At 41.3% G+C, this 22518-nt stretch overlaps 1 protein-coding gene and 1 long non-coding RNA gene across 3 annotated transcripts; both read left to right on the plus strand.

The window, feature by feature from the left end:
- Positions 1-775: 775 nt before the first annotated feature.
- On the plus strand, positions 776-3503 carry LOC111611342. 2 transcript variants are annotated; one of them, XR_002754001.1, is made up of 4 exons: positions 776-963; positions 1033-1678; positions 2215-2743; positions 2864-3503. It is a non-coding gene; the product is annotated as an uncharacterized LOC111611342 (long non-coding RNA). The 2 variants fall into 2 exon arrangements; XR_002754000.1 differs by having other exon boundaries at positions 2215-3503.
- A 15570-nt stretch (positions 3504-19073) lies between these two features.
- Positions 19074-22273, plus strand: marcks (myristoylated alanine rich protein kinase C substrate). Its single transcript, XM_005806022.2, has 2 exons — positions 19074-19501; positions 20483-22273. The coding sequence occupies exons 1-2, from the start codon at positions 19406-19408 to the stop codon at positions 21158-21160; spliced, it is 774 nt and encodes a 257-aa protein (XP_005806079.1). The 5' UTR covers positions 19074-19405; the 3' UTR covers positions 21161-22273.
- The last annotated feature ends 245 nt before the right edge of the window (positions 22274-22518 follow it).

Genomic DNA, 22518 nt, shown 5'->3' on the forward strand with positions numbered 1-22518 from the left:
TTTTAGCTGGATGTACAACATCTGATCTTCAAATTCTTTATTTTTTCACATGAAAGCAGCTTTTTCAGATTTCTTTGACTACTGGGACAAAAAAATAGATAAGAGTCTGTTTACACTCTGCAGGACTTTCAAAGTAACAGTCTGATGTCCAAAGCAGTTTAAAAGTGCCTGGTTTGTCCAAAAGAGTCAACAGCTTACTGAAACATGACTTCCTGTTAATCTTCAAACTAAGTGTATCATACATATATGCTTTAAGAGAGGAATACATCTAGCAATATTCACTTAGTTTTATCAATTCTATTTCATATTGTACTTTTGTACATACATATCTTCTCTCTGTGTCTCTTATTCACAAGACAAGTTGTCTTTAATTCATTCTTTTTTATGAATTAATTACATAAATTTTAAAGCATTAAAAACATTAATGGAATCCATTGGGCTTTTCTTTGTTTGTTTTTGGAGGAGGCTACCTACATGTTGTGCTAAAGGGAGTTAGCCTATCAGAGAAGCTACTCAGGCCTAAAGTAGCACTTCAATACTAAACATACTGCAGCAGGACAGACGTCCCCAATGTCAGCATCAATGGTCGGCATTTCAAAGCAGTTCCAGGTCTGATCAGGGCTCAATGGGTAAAATGACACGGAGCACCAATCTGAAAGTTGAAGATCCTGAATAACACATTAAATCCATTTACTCAATAATTTAGTAGCAAAAAGGAGGTTCGAGTTGAAAATGTTGCTTATTTTCAATTCAAATTCAAAACGAATGTGGCAGTATGCCCTGTGGGCCCTGAACGCACCACACAAGTGCCTGACTTTAATTGGTTGTAGCGCTGCCTGCATATAAAGGGCCCTCCCTCACCTGGTAGACAACACGTTCTCCTTCCGGTTCAGACTTCACTGTTGACTGGCGCTATACGACTGACGCGCTTAAGACATTAATTGCTGTTCAAGCCTTCTTCTGGTAAGAAGCTTCTCACACCTTTAATATCTGTAAGTTTAGCTTTAGCTCAGCTTTACTTGTAATATCTAGGTGACTTGTACCAGCTGACTGCTTCTTCTCCCTGCCAGAGGCATAACGCATCAAGCTCAGTGGTAAGCGAAAGCTCATTTTACGTATGCTTCCAGATTCTATTTTTGACATGTATGTTTGATAGACGCTGCTGTTTGTCCTTGGCCGGCTGCTTGCCCGTACTCTGTTGTCCCTGGTTGACGGTCCGTCCGCCTGTGACCTGGTTATTCGTCGTCGGCTGACGGCGGCCTGCCCGTCGCCCTGGTTGTCGGCTTCATACCCGCTGTCCTGGTCGGCGTAAGCTGGCTTTTGACTCTCGTCCAGTGTGGCTGATTCAGGCTGGTTCATGACCAGCTCGTCCTGATCCCTCTGGTGCCGCTCTGGCTGGCGTTTGCTGTGGCGCGGCGGTTCGTCTCAGGACGGACTCCTAACTTGGACTGCTATTGCTTGATTTGTGAGGACTGAACTGTATAACCAAGAAATGTATGTAATTTGAATGTCTTTTCTTTTGTTGACAGGAACGGCCAGCTCGTGGTGTCGGTGGTGGACTTTCTGGGTGGTGGTATTTTCTTTGGTTTGGTGCACGATTTTCTTTTATTTGGTTTGCTGTGTTTCCTTTGTAGGTCCCTGCCAGCTTCGAGTTGAGCCGTAAATGTCATTTTAATGTGTGAGTGATTTTAAACTAATATATTTCTGACTAGAAAATTGAAATAAATAAACTGATTGGATTGAGTGGAATTGTCTCGTGCCTCATATGTAGCGGGCCTGTGCGCCTTAAAGGTAACTTTATAGTATTATTAAATTAGTTATCTTAAAATTCAAGTTGCCAATCGGGAAAGCATAGGTACCGTCACACATAGTTTGATTAAAATGCAGTTGTGATGAACTAAATACAAACCTTGCAACAAACTCAGTTAAATATTTTGAATTGAGTCCCACCACTCTTTTTTTCACAGAACAATCATCACATTCTCCATCAGCCCAGATATAAAGCAAAAACTAATTCTGTTAAACATGAAACACATGTTCTGTCAAGACACTTTACAGAATAATGGGCGGGAAATGTCCAAGCAATGATGACTTCTAGTGAATTGTCATGAACCTCCATATTACTAAAATATTATTTTGCTGGATAGTCAAATATTCTTGATATTCACAGGCAGGCTTGGATGATTGAGTTTTCGTTTTTTGGTTGACTTCCAGAAAAGTCAGGACTGTCAGAGGTGATTCCTCCAGGAAACAACCGTGGGAGCTGACTTTCCACAGGCTGAGAGACCTGCTGGTCCTGGGAGTCTGTCTGGCAGCCACTGTGTGACCGTCAGCTGTGTCTCAGAGTGCCGCAGCAGGTACAGACGGACGGACAGAGTGCTGATTGTCACCAGTGTTATCCGAGTCCAGCGGTGGCGGTTGGCAGGATACGTTTCACCCAGCGTGAATGCGAAGTGACAGTCCGTTATTGTGATAAAATCGAGCAGGAGCCGATCTCATTCAGCTGGGTTCCCTAGGAGAGAGACACAGGAACACAGTGAAGTGAGCCAAGCTGGTAATGCAAGCTGAATCTAAACTACCTGCTTGTTTTTGTCTGAGAGATGATAAGCTGCTGTCGAAGCAGGAGAGCTCAGCACTCTGACCACTCACTTTCACAAAACACGGGAGACTGAACACAAAGAGAGTGACTGTGAGTGGGATGTGGGAGCATATGGCACAAGACAGGTGCTTAAAGGGAAAAAAGGTGAAGAACTCATGTTTACTTGGCCATTACCTTGTCAGCGTACATAGAGATAAAACAAAGAAGAGTTAGAGATGACAATATGAAAGTGGGATTATAAAATCACTATTCTCTATCCCACAGCACAGGGAGGCCTAGAATGCTCTACGCCTTGTGATGAAACTGCATATGGATGGCTGTGGCATTGCCATGGAGATGTGGGTCATAGTACTGATGTGGGAGCGTAGCATGGATTTGGTGCTGGCAGCAGAGTGCTGACTGCACAGAACTGGAGCCGGCAGTAAACTCCAGCTGAATCTAGGTCAGTGGGATTCTCAAGACCAGAGGCAGAACTGAGGTAACTGTGGAGAGAAGGGGAGTGAGGCAGTGAGGAAGAGGGAATGCCATGACGGTGTGGGGGAACACCAGCCAAAGCATGAATACAATGCTGAAGTTAAATATGACTAAATGACAAACAAAAAATTGGTGCTGATACAGAATGGACTCATAATACTGGTCAATAGCAAAAAATATATCTGGGGTTTCTCAGCTAAGGTCATGTTGATGAGCTGAAACCAAAAATCCCATTGGTTTTGCTCCATCAGGTCAACTTTCTGAACTATAGATGCAACATGAGCATCAAAATGCAGGACTTGTTCTCACATCTGGAGAATCTGGATCAATGATGAACAGGAGGAGAGACGCCATCAGGACAGAAAAGAGACATAATGTTCAATTTACATGTACTTACCCTTATCAGTGTTTATTATACAATTTACAGAAATCCAAGTTTGTAACATTTAATTAATACATTCTGTTAGAAAACATTTTTTTTCTCCTAAAACCTTTTTTTGGATGAGAAATATTAACGGAAATGAACTGATAATGTCACAAAAATCTAATCAGAAGGTCAGATTTCTCCAAGTCAAATTATAATAAAAACCTGACTGAGAAAAATGGATCATTTTTTGATTCAGCAGTGCAAAATAATCCTAATTCAGTTGAAAAAACAAAGACAGCTTCCAAAAAATAGTTTTTGTAGCCCAGTGTTATCTTTCTCTGTAGTGTGACGGAATCTGTTAAGTATGTCAAAATATGACCAAGGAAGTAAAAACTCTGAAGTCTTCATGTTTTTACAGCATTAACATAAAAAAGCAGACATTTTCAGCCATATCCAGGCTGGAGCTTAGAGAAGGCTTAATGTTAGTCTGCATTTCCATAAAACCACCAACACCACATGCGTGTGTGAATGGGGATCTAGAATTGTGCCCGTCAGGGTGACAGCACATTGGAGTATTTCTTAACTAAATTTGAATTAAACTATCAAGTTGCAATGCAAACTGATCTCTAAGTTTCATCTGTCCATTTGTGGTAAAGTTTAATAACTTGGAGGTAATCTTCGTTTTTATTATTCCACCCAATTTGTGTAAAGTAACTTCACCAGCAGCAGCTAAACAAACCCTTTCCATAATGCTGCCACCACCTTGCCTGACAGTCTTACTGTCAAGAGTTGCGGTGTGAGGTGGTGAGGCAGATGTGGTAGACCCAGATTGAAATGAGAAAATATATTTTAATGATGAAAAAAGTCCAAATAGTCCAAAGCACAATCCAATAGTCCACAAAAACCAGGCAGCACGGCTGAGCAAAGGCCAGGGCTCAATGCTGGTAGCAACTGGTAAAGCGAGTGGACAGAACGACAGGCTAGACAGAAATGATGCTGAGACAAGACGAGGACCCGACGAGGAACAAAGAACACAGGTGGGGTAAATACACAAGAGGTAATCAGGGAATGAGACACACCTGGGAACAATCAAGGGGTAAACAGGACAACAGGAGACTCAGAGACACAGAAAACTCAAAATAAATACACAGAAAACTCAAACCATGACACTTACAGTGTTGTGGGTCTAAAAGCCTCACATTGATTTCCCCAAGAACTCTTCATGCTATTAAGGCAAGTCAACTTGACAGAGTCAGTTGTGTTGCTGAGGCTTATTTCTTGGTTGGCATCATCTCAGGACATGTTATTACTACAATATTGCATTATTTACATACACATATATATCTATATATCACATAATTACTTTGTTGTTTATGTATCTATTTTTTGTGTAGTAAATGTCTCAATCTGGGACCTGAGTCTGAATTTCGTACCACAAGCAAGTAAGGTGGTATGACAATAAGAAATCCTGCATGGTGGAAAATCACACTGGTGTTCAAACATCTTCGACTCGATGGAGGACTGAGCCTTTCTAGGTTCCTAACATCCTAATTTCTTGTTTTTTCACTTGCCTTTGCTTGTCAATGCCAGACTGGTGCCCATCTCCAGTGGTTATTGGGTGGGAAGTACAACCTGGACAAACCACCTGTCCAAAATAAAGCTGTGTGACCTTGAGCTGGCCTCAACCCTGAACTCTGTTAAAACAGGTAATTATATAACTTAAATATAGGTCTGTGTTAAAAAACTAGTACATTTTACTAATTTACCATTCTAAATATAAAAGTGTTCTAGACATTCAGCAGGAAGCTGTTTCTGATTTTACCTCTGTAGTGTAGCGTAAATCAAACTTATGCATTAAATTCTTCTCTTGAAAAATTATGTTATGTTATGTAATCACTCAAAGGTTGATAAATAATTTCTCCTTGATGACTGTTATTTACCTTAAGAACAATTTGAAGAAAAAAAAAGAAACCTTCTGTCTTATTTTTCTTTGATTTGGTTTGGACTTGGATATAACATGTCTCCTGGCTAATCCTGTCACAAGTGGACAGGCTTCAGTGTGAGTGTTCACACCTGGCAGTTAAATCTGATTTGAATCATTAGATCTCAGTTGCCTGATATCCATGCAAATCAACATGGAGTCAGCTCACATAGGGAACTGTCAGATGAACAAGATAAAGGACATAAATAGGTCTAGCAATGACATGCATTCATCTCCCAGTAGCCACTAGTTCAGACAATAATATTGCATTTTAAGAGCCAAAACTCTTAGTAATCTTAGAATGGCCGTATGGAGCTTTTAAAAACAATGTGTTTTTATTTTTATTTTTTCTACATATTTCATTCATGTAAAAAAAGATTGTTTACGACTGTGGTCACTGATGACGGCAGATAAAAGGTTGTTTCTCCACCATGCACACAGCTGCAGCATATACACCAGTTGCTTGATGGCGTTAAGCCCCGCCTCCTGGCTCTGATTGGGGTTTTTTGACCTTCAGACAGCAGTAGTAGCTTGGGTGAAGAGGTGGAGGAGCTTGACTTTTTTTCACAGATTACTTGTCTCATTCTGTTACAATATAATGCCAGTTTTAATAAATATATACTATAAAAAACATTGTCAAAGTCACGTACCATTGTCACGTACTATGAAAGCAAATAGGTGTGAGCTGATGAAATCATTTGTGGTTTTTGCTACAAGCTCACATTTGCTGCTATCTCTCCTGTGTTTTTTTATTTTAATTATGGGACCTGGCTAAAAGTTTAGGACTGTATAATGAGAGAGATAGAATTTGAACCCATGCAAGTCCTCCAAACAGGGGCACCACCAGGAATCTTGGGCCCCCTGACAAAAATGAAATCGCCCCCCCCATGCAGCTGCTGTTACAATTTCTTGAGTCTATCTGACCTATCAAAAGCGTCACAATTTTAAAGGCTTGCAACTGCTAGTCCAATACTGATACTAGCACAATATTTACTGCTCATGAATTTTACATGCAACAGTCCACATACAGTATGCAAGAAGGTTGCTTAACTTTTTTCTGTTAGTTTTAGATTACTGAAATGTCTCTCCCCACGAGCAAGTCATAGGTAACGTGCACAATACACATAAAGTAATCCAGACTTCTCAAAAAATGCTATGTAGTTGCATTTTATTCAAGCTGCACTGGGAACATTAAATTTTTACTGCTAAAAACAATCTTCCTTCAAAAACACAATATGATTAGTTTTGTCAGTTTTGACAGGACCCTAATTTTATTATTTTTTTTCATTTCTATGAACAAAAACTGAATAAATAAATTGTGGAGGGACCCTTGTTGATCAGCAGACAAAAGATCAGGCCTTATTAATGACTGTAGGACAACACACCAATAAGCCATAACATTACAAACATCTGAATATGCAATAGACTTTCAAGTTCCTGAGATTTCTTTTTGTATCTGTTTTCAGATAGTTTCAGAAAATGTTGATAAGTTCTGGAAAAGATCAGATTCTGCTCGTAGAATTACTAATGAGACAAGTAAATATTCCTAAACATATGAACAAAAACACCCTTGCACAGTTTCACTGCATTCTGAATTTATATTTTACCAAACAAAGTTACCACATCATTGTGTTGTCAAATCATTTGAAGCAGCTCACACTGACTGAACACATCAGTGATGCATTAACATGATCTAGTTTGACTTCACACACCCACTGCATGCTCCACCTGCACCATCTGTGAAGTAAATTGGAGGTGATTTGCAGTTCGTTGACGAAACATGCAAAACAGTAGATATGTTCACGGCAGCAGAGGCATTTGCACTGGAGGAAACAATAGATGTAGTATAATATTTGAATATGCCAAGCATAAGTAAAAATGCAAACTGCCGTTGTCAAGGATTCAGCACAAAAACATTGTCAAATCAAAAAGTACCAAAGATGTTGTTATGCAGTGAAACTTTAAATATATTCAAACCTATTGCTTAAACATAGCAACATAAAAACGAGTTAAAAAAATAAAAGACCATGAAACACATAATGTAGCTTTACAAAATAAAAGTGTCACAAAATAAAAAAAACTATTAAATAGTGAAATAGTGTTGATAAAATATTATTGTTTTATTTATTTCATGTGGACGTTTACTGTATTTATTTGATGGAGCATTTATTGTTAACAGTATTTATTCACTTAAGTTTTGAATGAACTAGCTCTCCATAGGCCAGCGGGTTACTTAAATAAAGAAAATATTTCCTAATTTTATCATCTTTTATGAAATATTGACCGTTTACAGGGAATACAGAATTATTTCTGAAAAGCTTAGCAGTCCATGTTTTAATGTAAAAGTCCCTAATTCAGTGCTTCTTTTGTCTGCTTCTTTTATCTTTTCAACCAGTTCCCAAGCAGCTCTGCTCTGTCTACATTCTTACCATTTTTCCTTGAAAGACTCATCTATAGTAATTAGACTGGTATTGTACATGGGGGCTTGGGAACATAACATCCACAGGCCTCTGAGGAACTTTCCAACAGGGTACAATGGCGTCCTGACATTCCTCAGAGAACATGTACATATGCCCTAGAGCAAGGAGAGGGAGGGCTCACAATTAGCCACTGATGAAGTACAGCAGAAAGTGGTCTAAGAGGTCCTGTTGTTGTGGACGAACTAAAAAGCCCAATTGAGGTTAACAGTTTAATTGTGGTCAGCAGAATGGGGCTGGGTCTGTGGTGTGGGGGCACAGAGTCGCTTTCCCATAAGCGTTTTTCCAAAAAAAAAAAGGAGTATTAAATCCAGACGCATAAAGCTGTGCATTTCCTTCCATTAGTCCAAGAGTACTATGACTGTGACAGGATATGATGTGCCGTCTGTGATGTCATATCCCATCCTGAGCAGACTGAAGTCTCCAGCTGTTTTCAGGTGACACTGAAACGGACCAGTGAAAGTTCGATGTAAAGACAGCTGTGTGGTGTCTCAAGCCATGGACAGCACATCCTGTTAGAGCATATTCACACAAATCTCAGTATAAAGAAATGAGATGTCTGACTGGTGGCGATGGTTCAATCCCCGCTCCAAGACACTTGGCTGCTGGTGGACGGAAGAGTTGATGGTGCAATATTGATTCTGCCGTGTGAATGTGTGTATGAATGACTGAATGTTTCAAGTCCTCTGAACTTAATAAAGTGCTGTACAAGTACAGATCATTTACTATGTGATGGAGCGCTAACACTAATCCATCAGGTATGAAATGAGGAACAGATCAAACCAATCATAATTTATGAAATAAAGATGGAGACGCAGCGCTGAAGTGAGATAAGAGTTGACCAGGATTACATACGAAGGCAACAGCCAAGTTAGGTCCTAGTAGAAACCCAAGGATCCAAACAGACTTTATGTAACAGTGTTGAGTGAGTGTGACTGGTTCCCAGAAAGGAAAAGCCAGTGAAGAAGACGTCATTTACTGCTTTGTTTTATTAGTCGGTGTACGCTTTGTTCAGTGATTGCTGGTAACTAAACACCAACCACCCAAAGACTGCAGCCTCAAAACATCCTGAGCACAAAAAGAAACAAACTACAGATGAAGAGCCGCATCTGACAAAAATAGTCCTGCTATCAAAAGTCAAAATGTTGCTTTGTAGGAATGTTCAGCTCGTTTACGTTTTGCTTGATTTCTTTAATGGGTCTTGTTCTCTGGTTATGTTGGGATTTTCTGGAATTTGCTCTATTATTTCTGTAAACTCTGCATTTATGTTAAGTCAATATTTTTAGTTTTGTAAGTATTTCGTATTTTCCTCAGGTACTGTGGGCGTTCAGTGTACAGCCACTGTACACTGGCTGTACTCTGGCTATAGTGTACAGCTATAGTGTATAGACCAGTTCTATAGATCTATAGAATCTATACCTAGAAATCAAAAGCCAGGAATTCAATATTATTGGTCCAGACAATACATTTACCTCTAACATGCACTATCAAAACACATTAGAACAAAGGTTAAGATCTAAAAATAAAAATAAGTCCTATTAGGAAGTTACTTCTGACCAAACCTCTCTTGTCTTCCCTCAATATAGAATTACCCAATTTATTTCTAGTTCTTAAATACCAGAAAACAGAGCAAGAACATTTTTAGAGATTTTTTTTTTACTTTTCTTGAATTCAAAAATGTACATTCGTTTGGTCAGTGTCAGAGATAACTGTCTTTTAAACTGAACTGTAATATTGAGTACAGTTTATAATAGTCAACATCACTATAAACTGTGATAAAATGTGCTGAAGAGACCAGGATTATATACTTCACTACAAGGTTCTGTTTGAGCTCTCTGTTGGTCAAACTGTGACAAATTGCATGTCTACAAATAGAAATCAGGAAGCCTGCTGTTAATGACCAATCAGACGGTCAGGATGTTGTTATAATGCTGCTAGAAAACACATTGATGCTACAAGTCAGCAGAAGATAATAAAATATCTGGAAATTAAAAAAACAGTAGTTACACAACTCATTAAGATGATTCCAGCACTTAAAAGCAAATGGGGGAAAAAAAACTAGCATTTGCTAAATATATTTTGAAAATCTCAGTTTTCCACACCTCAGTTTCTGTGATGGACTGGCGACCTGTCCAGGGTGACTCCGCCTCTCGCCCGTTGACCATTGGAAATAGATACCAGCACCCATCACCATTCTTGTTGTAGAATGGAAAAGCAAAAGCTCCCTTCTTTAGAATCCCAAGTACCATTAGGCAACATGGCTGTACAACCATGACCAGCTGTCCAATAACAGCTGCTATAAACAGCTAAAACAGCTCAGAGTACTGCAAGCTGGAACAGAGCCACAGAACTCTGTCCTCCATCTGACCTCCTGGTTTTCAGCACTGACCTGCTCAGACACTAGAAACTACGCCTCTGATCTATCGTAAATTCACTAGCTGCTTTTCCATCGACCATATAATTGCACAACTTCACATTTTGAAAATAAATTTGCCTAACAGAAACACAATAATTGAATATATATATATATATTGTTCTAATAAACAAATTTTGGCTCAAAATTAGTTTATTTCACAAACCTGTAATGGAAACAGTTTTTGTGTCACCAGAGTCACCTGATCAAGTGATGGTGTCACTGGTGCAAACCACGAAGACGAAAATGGCAAAGAAGAAGTAGAACCATCATGGAGCAGCACTTTTTTAATGACTTATCATGTGAACAAACTTATTTATTGGTGGCAAAACTTATTTGCTTTGTGTTTCTTATTTACTGTTCACAAAAAGAAATATTTAGTTTGACATTAGCAGAATACTGACAACGTTTTGCTTACATTTGTAATGGAAACACGGCTAATGATCCAACACATAAAATAACATCTGCAGACATTGATCTACAGGACAAATAATTCTGGACTGGCTTTTGTTTTAGAAAAGACTGCACTGTACAGAAACTTTAAAAGCTTTCTGTATTTGCTCTGATAAACTAACATTTCCTCCTCTAAGCTGTTTCCCGGACTCCTTCTCTCCTTGCCTCGCCTGTCCCTTTAGTTGGTCTGCAGTTGCTCCATCCACTCTCCCTGTTCTGCTGATGGATTGAACAGAACTCTGGGAAATGTTGAAAGTTTGGGATGTTGCTTGTAACCTAACATCCTTTTGGGCTTTGGTCGTCATGGTGCTGCTTGTTCTCTAATGTCCATCAACAACTGTACACTGCAGCTATGTGATAAAAGAACTTTAATAGAATTATGTTTCAACTGAACAAAACTATGGCTCTTATTAGCATTCTTATAGTTTTTTTTTTCTAGCATTCTATTAAATTATTCAGGACACTGGATCTGCTTTGCTTAATGAAATAAAATTCCCATTATGGTGAAGTTAACCTTAACATTTTCCCCAGTGTAATTTATCAGATTTTTTCCTTTTATTAGAACGTCAGACCACTTAAAACTCAATCAAGTGTTGAGTAATGGAGTTTTACTCCACACATCTTCCTATGTATTCCACCAAGGTATGGACAAGTCTCTTTGTTGGATGTTTACACGCCCTGCACTCAAACTTTGCATCTGATGAAATGCTTTGCAAATATTTTACATTTCATTCGAAGTGAAGCGTGTGTGGTGTCAGGTTAGACTTGACCAATAAAGCAGTCTGGGATTTTCCAAAGGGGACTGCCAGCCTACTTCTGGTTTCACAAAAGCAAATAAATATGTGGAAGTGAAAAGCACCTGGTCAGTCCTGGTGAGGGGATTTTGATGTTTATGGAAATAAATAACTTCTCAGATTTCCTTGTTGAAGCTTTAAAAATATTATATTTGTGTCCTTAACATGAGAACCCATTCACACTCTGATTGACATCAAATAATATTCAAATAAAAATCACAGTCATCAGTCCATGTTCATATTGTTATGAACATGTAAGGTTCAGATTCAGTCAAGTTAGTCCAAATGTTCACATCAGTGAACTACTAACTGCACCGCTCTGCAGCCCAACATAATAGCAGCCCAAAGGTTCTCCTTCAGATTATATTTGCAAATATAATCTAAACCATATGTAAATATTGTTTCACTTTATAATTATTCACCACTTTATGATGGTCGGTCACATAAAAATCCCACTAAATATAATTGAATATTGTGGTTATGTAGGGTTGAGTACACTGTAACTACCAGAAGTGTTGCTTCAGACTCTTTGGCTAAACTGATAATAAGCTGAAATAAATCCTAAACTGTGATGAGTTTTTTTTTATCACTTCCTGTCATTCTCTCTATGTGTAGCTTTTTTGTGTTCTCAGCCATCACTGAAAGCACGCTGAGGAATGCTGAGAGCATTTGGGTCAATGCTGCCGGACTCTGTGAGTAGAGAACAAGGCCTGGAGCCTGTGGTAGAAAGTGATGGAGCTCAGTGAATAGCCCAGGGAGGAGCCGGCTGACCTGCCTGAAAGAGACGTGGACCGGGCTTAGAAAAGAGGCTCCTTAAAACTCAATCCATCCAAACATAAATGTTTGTCCACAGCTTTTCTGCTGCCATTAGAGGAATGCTATTAACCCGATCCATTGTGCCCTGTGGGAATACTCTGACTCAACTTGGCTGCTGAAGACTTGAGATTTGTCTACATTCCTCTTCCACAATAGATGTAGGAACCAAACACCGGGGCGCATACAAAAGCTGTGGATATCTGATCTTCTTTTCATGAGGATGAGTTTTGTGGAGGAGAGGAGAGCTGGCCGTTTCCGCTGGCATGTATAATTGTAGGTCTGCGTTCCCCTCAGTGGCCCTGGCCCCTGCTCCGGCTCCTGCCGCTTTTGTTTCTTCCTCGGCTGGCGTCCCCCGCCCTGGCTGGGAGCGTTCAGGGAATATCTCCTTCTGCTTTGGGTGTGCCTCTGTATCCACACAGATGGTGATTGAGGCGCCCGGTGTGACCAGCACCTCTCTGGGCTTATCGTTAGCGGTGACTTCACTGGCTGTGACTTCATGCTCCGCAGGTCGGTTGTATTTGCATAGACCACGTGTTTGAACAGAGCAGGGCTGTTTGGCCAGGTGGGGGTGGGGGCGAGATCTGATAAGAAACATGAGGGTTTATCTTTCTCCTTTAGCTCTGCTGTGGTTCAGTTATGATTAACCCGCAGCTGTTGAAACCCAGTCACCATCTCTGCCACTTTTAGCAATTAAATCGGCTGCAGTTTGGGAAAATCTGACCTTTTTCCTTCTGTTAGAACAACTTTGAAAAAAATTACATCCAACTTTACACCTTAACTTATCTTTTTCTGAATACCAGGGTGGCTTTAGTTGTTACAACTGCAATTTCCTATCTGGTGAAGTTGGAGAGGTTAATTATATAATGAAAGTTAAGAGGAAGGAGAAAGTTTGGTTTAGAAAAAGTGCAAAACAGTTAACCGCAGCTTTGAGAGGACTGCAAAGCAAAACTAGTTGACAGCCTTAGAGGAGACTGCCAGAACCTCACAGCCATCTCCAGGACTTGGACATTTGTCACATTTTTTATTAAATCCACTTTAGAAACAGAGAATAAATCCAAAGCTTTAAAGCCCAAAGTCAGCGCAGGCATCTTCCTCCTGCTGACCAGCTTTATGGAGATGCTGGTTTCATTTTCCAGCAGGACTCCACACCTTCCCACCCTGCCAACGCTACCAATACCTGCTCTGATCGTCATAGTAACACTGTATGTAACTGACCGGTACACTGAGCTGACCTACAGATTCATGGATAATTTGTGAGCTGTCGTTAAGAGGAAGATGAGAAACAGCAGAGTTGATGATGCAGACAGTCTAAAGGCCACTGCCATGGCAACTCATGCTTCCTGAACATCCCAGCTGAAACACAGGCTGATCGTCTCCATGCATTCACACACTAATTCATCCACATACTGAGTGCACATACTGTACTGTACATAGAAATACTTCTTCATAGACCCACACTTCAGTATTAAACACTGATATAATATTCCATTTATTTGAATAACAGAATTGGGGTTTTCATCAAGTTTAAGCCACATTTATAAAATAGCAAAAATAAATGCAGAAAATGTGTTTGTTTGGCTGATTTCAGTTTGACAGAGTCGGTTTCACACTAGTCCTCTCATTCCTCCTGTAAAGTAGCTGTAAAAACGTCTTTACCATAATAGTCAGAGTAATGCTGAGCAGTAAATGTGAGAAGAAAGATGGAGGCGCATAGAGAATAACAGAGGTCAGCCAGGACAAACACACATCCAAACACCTGGAGCAGGTGTTGGAGTGTCCAGACAGAAACCAGCAGGACTCCCCTCTGTGATCCTACATGGATTTATGCCATGATCATAAATATGTTATTGTCCATGGTTCTCATAATTAACCCGTTTAATCCCAAATTATTTCCTGCAAAATAAGTGCATGCATTTCAATTCTTGCACCTTTCTAACACGATATTTTTGAATTATTATTATTATATTATTAATTATTATTTATGTTGGTTATGTTAGTGAAGATCTATAGCTATAAGATCTAAAACATCTGATAGTTTTAAGCAGGGTGGGAACAGCAAGGCATATAGAATAAACAGCAAAGCTATGACCTAGCATAGTGCTGTCTATGCATTATGCTAGCGGCAACAATTGTTGCCATGCTAACATTCACTCTTCTTATGATCAAGAGATGAATGAAGGGATACAATTTTCTTTATATATCAGTAGAAGACACTTCAAATAACATATGTTCAAAATATTGTATTTATATTTGTTCATTTAAATATTTGTCTGACCTTCTCTTGTACATGTGTGTGACAGACATTGACCTCCAGCATTACAGGCAGGAAGTAAAGAGGTCTGATCATGTGACCTTTCACACTAGATACATGAAAATTGATATTGCTTAGAGTAGACACATTATTCTTTTATTTTAAAACTTCAATTAGCTGGCCAAAGTCAAAACTATTATTTTAGAGCTCCCAGAAGTTAGAAAAAATGTCTGGCAGCAATTGTTGCCAGTGGGATTAAACAGGTTAATGATCAACTGTCAAGCTGATCTAAAATAGCAAAACGCATTAAGAATTGATTCTACAGATCACCAGAGTGTCATGAAATGGTGCGGTGTTGGTGGTGAGGCAGACGCAGATGGAACCAGGTAGATGAATGATGATGATTTAATGAACATAAAATCCAAACAGTCCACAAACACCGGGCAGCACGGTCGAGCGGAAGCCAGGGCTCGACGCCGGTAGCAACCGGTTACACGAAGGGACTAGACGCCACAATGAGACGACAGCTAGACAGTATGACGCGAACAAACGACAAGGATCCAACAGCGATGCAGACCCACAGGTGGCATTAAATACACGGGAGGGTAATCACAGAAACGAGACACATCTGGGAACAATCAAGGGGAGGACAGGACAACAAAGAGACTCAAGGACACAGAAAACAATAAATAAATACACAGACAACACAGAACATGACACAGAGTGTGTGTGGTGGCTGTAGCCAGTTCATTTCTACAGTTCTACTCAGAACCAGTCAGACTGCTGGGACTGGAAAAACACAACACATTAAAAAAACCTGTTGTAACTATATATTAGTGGAATTACAATTAGTTTCTCCGTCTGAGTTCTTTCATAAGTCTGTGGCCTGGAGGAGAAAACCATGATCATTAATTAATCACAGCATAAGTGAAACATTACATGAAAAAATGTCAATACTGCAAGTAATCCAGATTCTTTTACTACACTGAGAATACCATTAGTACAATTCACGTTTAATCGTAGTAGTTAGTTGCAAAGGGAGAGCAGGAAATTTTGTTTTTCTTTAAAAGATTTTAAATTTGCTAACAATTGCAATTGGTAGCACAGTTGCCTTGCGGCTACAAGGTACTGGGTTCGAACCCCAATCTGGGGTCTTTCTGCATAGAGTTTGCATATTCTCCCTGTTCATTTATGAGTTCTCTCCAGGTACTCCAGCTTCCTCCCACAGGAAAATGTGACTGTCAGGTTCAGTGAGATTTCTAAATTCTCCTTAGGTGTAACTATGTGTGCATGATTGTGTGTCTTTTCTGTCTGTGTGTTGCCCTGTGATGGACTGGTGACCTGTCCGGTGACCCCGCCTGCCCTCCGTTGACTGCTGGAGACCAGCGACCCTGCAAGAACAGTCATGTTAGATAATGGCTGGACAGATGAAATCAAAATTAGGTGAATGTGACCACTAAGCAGATTAAATTGATTGGCCAATCATGCAAAATATTGCCCAACTATTTTCAGAAATGGTTGTTTTAAAGATAGAAATATTCATTTCTGATTAGAGCTCGTTTTGGGTTTTATTTTTGTAAAATTAACAACTGTTGCTAATAATTGTCATGGGAACACAGCATGCACCCGTTAGTGTCTGTCTAACTGGTACAAAAGCAGAAACTGCCCTTCCTCCTGGATCCTCTGATGGTTGACTGAATGCTCTGAGTGAAGGTGGCCTGTGCTGTTTTGCATTCCACCTGATAACATTTAAAAGCAGGAATCTGAGTCGTTTCCAGGAAGCCCACCTGATCAGGCCCAGAACTGGTTTTGTTAGCGCTGACACCCAGTCTGGATGAAAACAGTTGATTCTTCCTCCAGCAGATTTGCCTTGCAAATGGAGGGGCAGTGGAAAACTCACAACATCCCCATGGGGCACATCTCAACAAGACGACATGGGGAATCCGATCCCCTCCTCCTGACTCTTTCACACTAGCACACACACCCATACAGAGGCTGGCATATTGGTCAACTTCCTGCAACAAGTCAAAGCAGATAATCATCTCTAAAAGTCTGGAGCCTCTTGTTTCGAGTTTCCATCTTGGCTTTCTGTTGTAGGCATAACATATGGGTGAAACTGGCACCAGGTTAAATGCTGTAATAAATGCAGAAGAGAACATGTGACACTTTAGAGATAACACCTCAGCCACATACATATTGGTGGCTGGCTGTAATGTGCCTTAATGTGCATGTGGATTGCTTACAAATGTCACCATAGGTCTATAAAGGAGCTAACATTTATATGAGGAATCTACACACCCATGTTCCCTCACAAGAGATTAACAAAACGGCGGTGATGGTGATGGTGCTCATGTAACCAGTGATGGAGACACTCTGTCCGTCTCCATCCATGTGTCCTTAGGAAACACACTTCACCCGTCTTGCCTGCTGGGGATCATAGGACCCGGTGGTGCTGGAGCATCACTGCAGCCTCACTTCTCTCAGACAGGTAGCTGTAGCTAGGATCCAGTACCTTGTGTGGGAGTGGGTGAATGACTGAATATAGTGTGAAGCACGTTGGGATCCTCTGGATTTCAGAAAGCTCTATTTAAGTACAATCTATGTACCATTTACCATTACCCCACACTAAACCAACTAACCGGGAGAAAATCCCTAAAATCTGACCCAGATCAACCTCTACTGTACAGGTAGCAGTAAGTCTAAGGGAGTTTTCACACCAGGATAATGCTGGAGCTTTGGTCTGATGGGGAATGTCCATAAATTGTTTAGTTCACTTTTATACTTCATGAGTCAAACAGGATCAAACTAGGTAAAAGCTGACAACTCAGAGCATCATGCAAGCCAATGACATATTCAGCCTGTTAGGAACTGCTAAACGGACCTGAGTGTTGCATAGAGTGGACAATGAGTGCATTACAACAAGATCCTGTTGAAATCCCTGAGAATCCAAATGACCGCTTCCTCATCCAACCAGCTAATAAAAAACACCTTATAGAGATGTAATAATCAGTCAGTGATGGTTCTAGACCAAGTTTAGGGGGGGCAAGGGAATTTTATTGGGGCACACAGAACATGAAATAAAAGAGAAAGCAATATTTCATTGCTTAATATATTAAGGGTGCTTTCTTACCAGCCATGTTCAGTCCATTTTAATTGAACTCAAGTTTGTTTGTCAAGAAAGTCTGGTTCATCTGGGGAAGGGTGAATCCAACTCTGATTCGAATCACAAAAGCAATCTCTGGTCCACCTACAAACTTAATTTGGTTCGGTTGAAGTGAACTCTGGTGCTGTTCCAATGCATTTAGCATTTTGTGACTGCCAAGTGGGACAGAGACAGCTCCAAATGCAGGAAGCTGGCTACAGCGCAGGGCAACCAAAACAAATGAGTGAGTTTAGTGCTAGCACAAGAAATGGCTTGTGGTCTCTTACCAAAGACAAAAATAAATCCTATAATCGCTAAAATCTGATGCGACTCGATTTTTTCTTACATCTTGAAGAAGGAAGTTGCTCTCAGTGTCTTCTTCAGAGATTTTTGTGTTGTTTTTGTGATTCTTGGTGCAGCGCCACCACAGGCGAGGGGCAAAAAAGTTTTTCAAAGAGTTTGGTTGATTCATCACAGTGCAGTGTGTAAGCAAACTAACACAAACTAACTGAAAATATAATAAATGTTGTAATTCTGCGCAACATGTACAGAGCCTATAGTCCTCAATGTTATTGTTCTGTGTCGACTCACTGTTCACTAAAGGCCACTAGATACAAAAATTATTTTTAAAAGTTGTCTAAATCTCGGATCCTATCTCAATATGACTCAAGCTATAAATTCAACACCTTCACTGCTAAAGAAAACTCCAAAAGTAAAAAAATAAGTTTAATCGCGGGAACACTTAGATGCAGTTTTGTGTTAATGCTTATCATGAAAAAAATATCTATTATTTCCTCTTAGGTACAAGGGGCATAGCCAGTGAAAAAATCTACAAGGGTACTGGCCCCCGTTGGCCTCTGCCTAAAACCGCCTATGTGACCAGTCATCCTAGTTGTGATCATTTTAATGATTAAACGGTTTTAAGTACAATTTCAAGACTGATGTTTTGAATTATGGAGTTTTTAGATATTATTTCAGCCTGATATGATACATTAGTGCAAGAAAGTTTTGTTTTTTCTGCTAATCTGCTTTGGACTGGACAAAACTTCAGTTTCTTTCATGTGACTAGAAAACTAACACCTGTAAACCTTTCATGGTTTTCTTATTATCATTTTGTGCCTTTTATATGTTTTAGAAAAAAAAATATATATGTTTACAGTAGAAACAAATGGGATGGAGCAAAGCGGAGACCTTTTGTTCACGCCTTTCTCACAAACCCCGCCTCGTCATTTACATGGGCGCTGTGATTGGCTGACTCAGACTACGGTGCCGTCATCGCTCGGGGCGCCCATTCATCTCTGCAATTGGGCGTTGGGCTGTGCATCTTATTAACAACAAGGGACATTTCTCCATTTTGCAGACCGTCTACAGCGAGACGGCCACCAATCTGGGATTTTATTGCTTCGCCTCCCTGAGCAAGCTTTCTCCTGCTGCACTGAAACCCCTCTTCACTCTCTCTGGACTCTGCTCATCATTTTTCCTCGAAATTGTTTTTTTTCCCCTCTGCAAAGAAAGAAACGGACAAAAAGACAGAGGGGGACCGAGAGCATTTGAACAAAGAAGCCTGTGGGTCTTTGTTCTGGGTTATCTTTCTTTTTTTTCTGGATCGATTTGGGTTTCTTTGTTGGAGGATAAAACATGGGAGCGCAACTGTCTAAAGCGCCTGGAAACGCTGAAACTGTGGCTGAAAAGGCCGGGGAGGCTGCTGCTTCACCCAACAAGACCAACGGACAGGTAAACGAGGTTTTAACAGGCGTCTGGGTAGAAGCTGCTGGTTGCGGAGGGAGGGGGATGGATGCGCAATCTGTGCGTAAATGTGGAGAAACTGATAGAAAAGGCCACTTCTTTGGAGAGATTGCGCTTTCCGTGCAACAGTTTGATATAATCAATGTTCAGATGTGTCTGAGTCGGATTAAAATAGCTTTAATTCTAACCAAAAAACTGTGGTTCGAAGGCAGCCCCTGATGGATCCTGTTGGAAAGTGAATGAAAAGATGTGAATTAAACATGAACTGGTCGTTTCTGCTGTTGGGGGCGGAGGGTTGATTCTGGAGCAGACCGAGCTGATTTCATGAGAATGAAGATGTTAGTCAGTGGAAGTCTACTCAAATGCAGGCAGAGCCAACAAAAGCAGTGCGCGCTCGGAGCACCACGCCTTTTGTTGCAGATGCTTGGCTGGAAAGCGGAGATGGCAGCCTGTTATCACCCCGGAGGAGGGGTGGGAAGGCGGGGGTCGAGCGCCCCGCAGAGGAGGCGGCCGGTCCTGCAGGCGCTACCGAGCCTTTCACATTCTATTTGTTTACTGTTGGTGATTAACACATTATCAGGCTTTGGCGCTTGCAATAACAATAAGTATAATTTTTATTTTTGGTTGTGCCCCTCTGAAGCCTTCACTAACCATATGAAATGTTTACTGGCCACCCGTATGGACATTTCCTGCGGGCGCTTTCTCCAGCGATCTGCTGGGTTAATGAGCATCTGCTGCTTCACTGGACGCCTCAGTCTGAGCGGAAAAAGAGGAACTATGCTGCCTTTTTTGTCTCATTTCTACATAAGTAGCGACCTGCTCCTAAAAGCAGAACAAATGTGTGTTTTGTGTGTTCGAGTGGCTTTTGTTTGTGCTGATCTGATGAAGTTTGCTGCCCCCTTGTGTCCGCTGGTGGCACTGTCCGCCACCGAGCCGCTGACCCCCCCTCTCTCTGTTCCTCCTTCACAGGAAAACGGGCACGTGAAAGCAAACGGAGATGCCTCTCCCGCTGCGGCTGAGAACGGCAAGGAGGAGGTGCAGGTGAACGGCAGTGCGGCGGCCGAGGAGAGCCCCAAAGAGGACGGGGAGAAGGCCGAGGCCTCCCCGGCCGAGAAGGACGCCGGAGGCGAGGAGAAAGTAGGAGCAGCGTCTCCGGCGCCCGCCGACGGAGAAGCCGCAGCCAAGCCGGAGGATGGAGCGACACCTTCCACCAGCAACGAGACCCCCAAGAAGAAGAAGAAGAAGTTCTCCTTCAAGAAGTCTTTTAAACTCAGCGGCTTCTCCTTCAAGAAGACCAAGAAGGAGACCGGCGACGGGGCTGAGACCCAGGAGGCAGCAGCCGAGTCGGCCGCACCTGCCAAGGAGGAAGGGAAGGAGGAGACGGCGGCCGCCCCTGAGGAAGCCAAGCCCGTGGAGGGAGAGGCGACCCCAGCTGCGGAGCAGGTCAAGGAGGAGGTAGAGAAGAAGCCCGAGGAGGAGGCGACGGCGGCGGCGACAGAACCGGAGAAACCCACTGTGGAGGCTGCAGCCCCGGAGGAGCCCAAGGCAGAGGAGAAAGCGGCCGAGGCCCCGGCAGAGGAGGAGGAGGCCCTACAGGAGGCGGCGTCAGCAGAGACCCCGGCCGCTGAACCCGAGGCTTCAGAGTAACAACGGAAGAAAATCCCAAACCAAGATAATCAAAGAACATTCCCTGTCCGAGCGACGCCACCTGCTGGCTGTGGAGAACTGCAACCAGGGAGATTTAAAAGCTTTCTTAAGATTTCATTTTTGGTTCCCACTGTCCCTCTTTCCCTCCCTCCCCATACAAAACCCATCTCAGTCTGATACAACCCGGGAGGTGGGTGGCTTCAGCCCAGCTGATCCACGCTCTGCCATATATTTTTACATCAGTATTACCTTTTTATTTGGTTTGTTTCTTCTTATTTTTATACAAAATGTAAACAAAAATAGTAACGGACTGTCCAGGGTGTGATGGAGATGTGGGGGTGGAATTGTAAGCGTGGGGGAGGGGGGCTGGGAATATGTGCCACTGACTATTATACAATGAGTAGCTTTTAAGAAAGAAAACCGAGGGCAACTTTTAGAAACTGCGCTCAGTTTGGAACACTAAGACTTTGTTTTCTACCAGATTCCCGACCCCAGAGGTAGTTAGGGCCTGATATACAGTAAACCCATAGGAAGCTGTCCACTCCTCATTAGCTGTACCAGTCAGAATCAGTAGGGATATGAGTTGTATAGGCTTTATTGTTAATTGTTGGTATAAAAGAAACCCATGTAAGTATGTATAGGCAGGGTGTTTTTAACTGTGATTATTGTACAAAAGAAATCTTGATCTCAAGAAGCACATAAAGGTTTGCAGCTCTTTTATTCCACCTCCTCCTTTTTTGTAAGATACCTACACACACTTACACACTCTGATCTCTTTTTAAGCAGTTGTGAACTGAAAACCAAGCTGTGATGAGTGGTAACCGTTTCTATACTGTGGTATGTTCTCCTGCAGCAGACAGTTCTTTTTCTGGTCGCCTTACCACTTCAGTTTATCGACCTTATCAGATGCAATGTTTGTGTAGCATCTCGTCTTTCTTATCTACTTCCTTTTCTCTCTCTCTCTTTTGTAAATACTGGAGAAGCTTCGATTTGACTTAGAGATGGAATGTAACTTTTGTCTACGAAACAGTTGCTATTAAAACCCTCCTGCTTAAGGTGTTCTAATTTCCTGTGAGCACACTAAAAGCAATAATAAATGTGAAGAAAAAGTGAGCTGGATCTCTGGTTATTGAAATGTGACACTTTGTTGGTCTCTGACTTATTAAGGGAACAAACATTTTAGTTTTGACCACACCAAGTAAAAAAAAAAGAGGAATCAAGAAGATGAAGTTCACACCACATATTTACTGAGAAGAGCAGCAAACATTAGACTGACACTTCTAGAATAAATACCTTCTTAAAGTATTCAACCCTCCAACATTTTGTTCTGTTTTAGCCACAAAACTTCAATTTATTTT

Source organism: Xiphophorus maculatus, chromosome 15 (assembly GCF_002775205.1).
Source record: "Xiphophorus maculatus strain JP 163 A chromosome 15, X_maculatus-5.0-male, whole genome shotgun sequence".
Taxonomy (NCBI): Eukaryota; Metazoa; Chordata; class Actinopteri; order Cyprinodontiformes; family Poeciliidae; genus Xiphophorus; species Xiphophorus maculatus.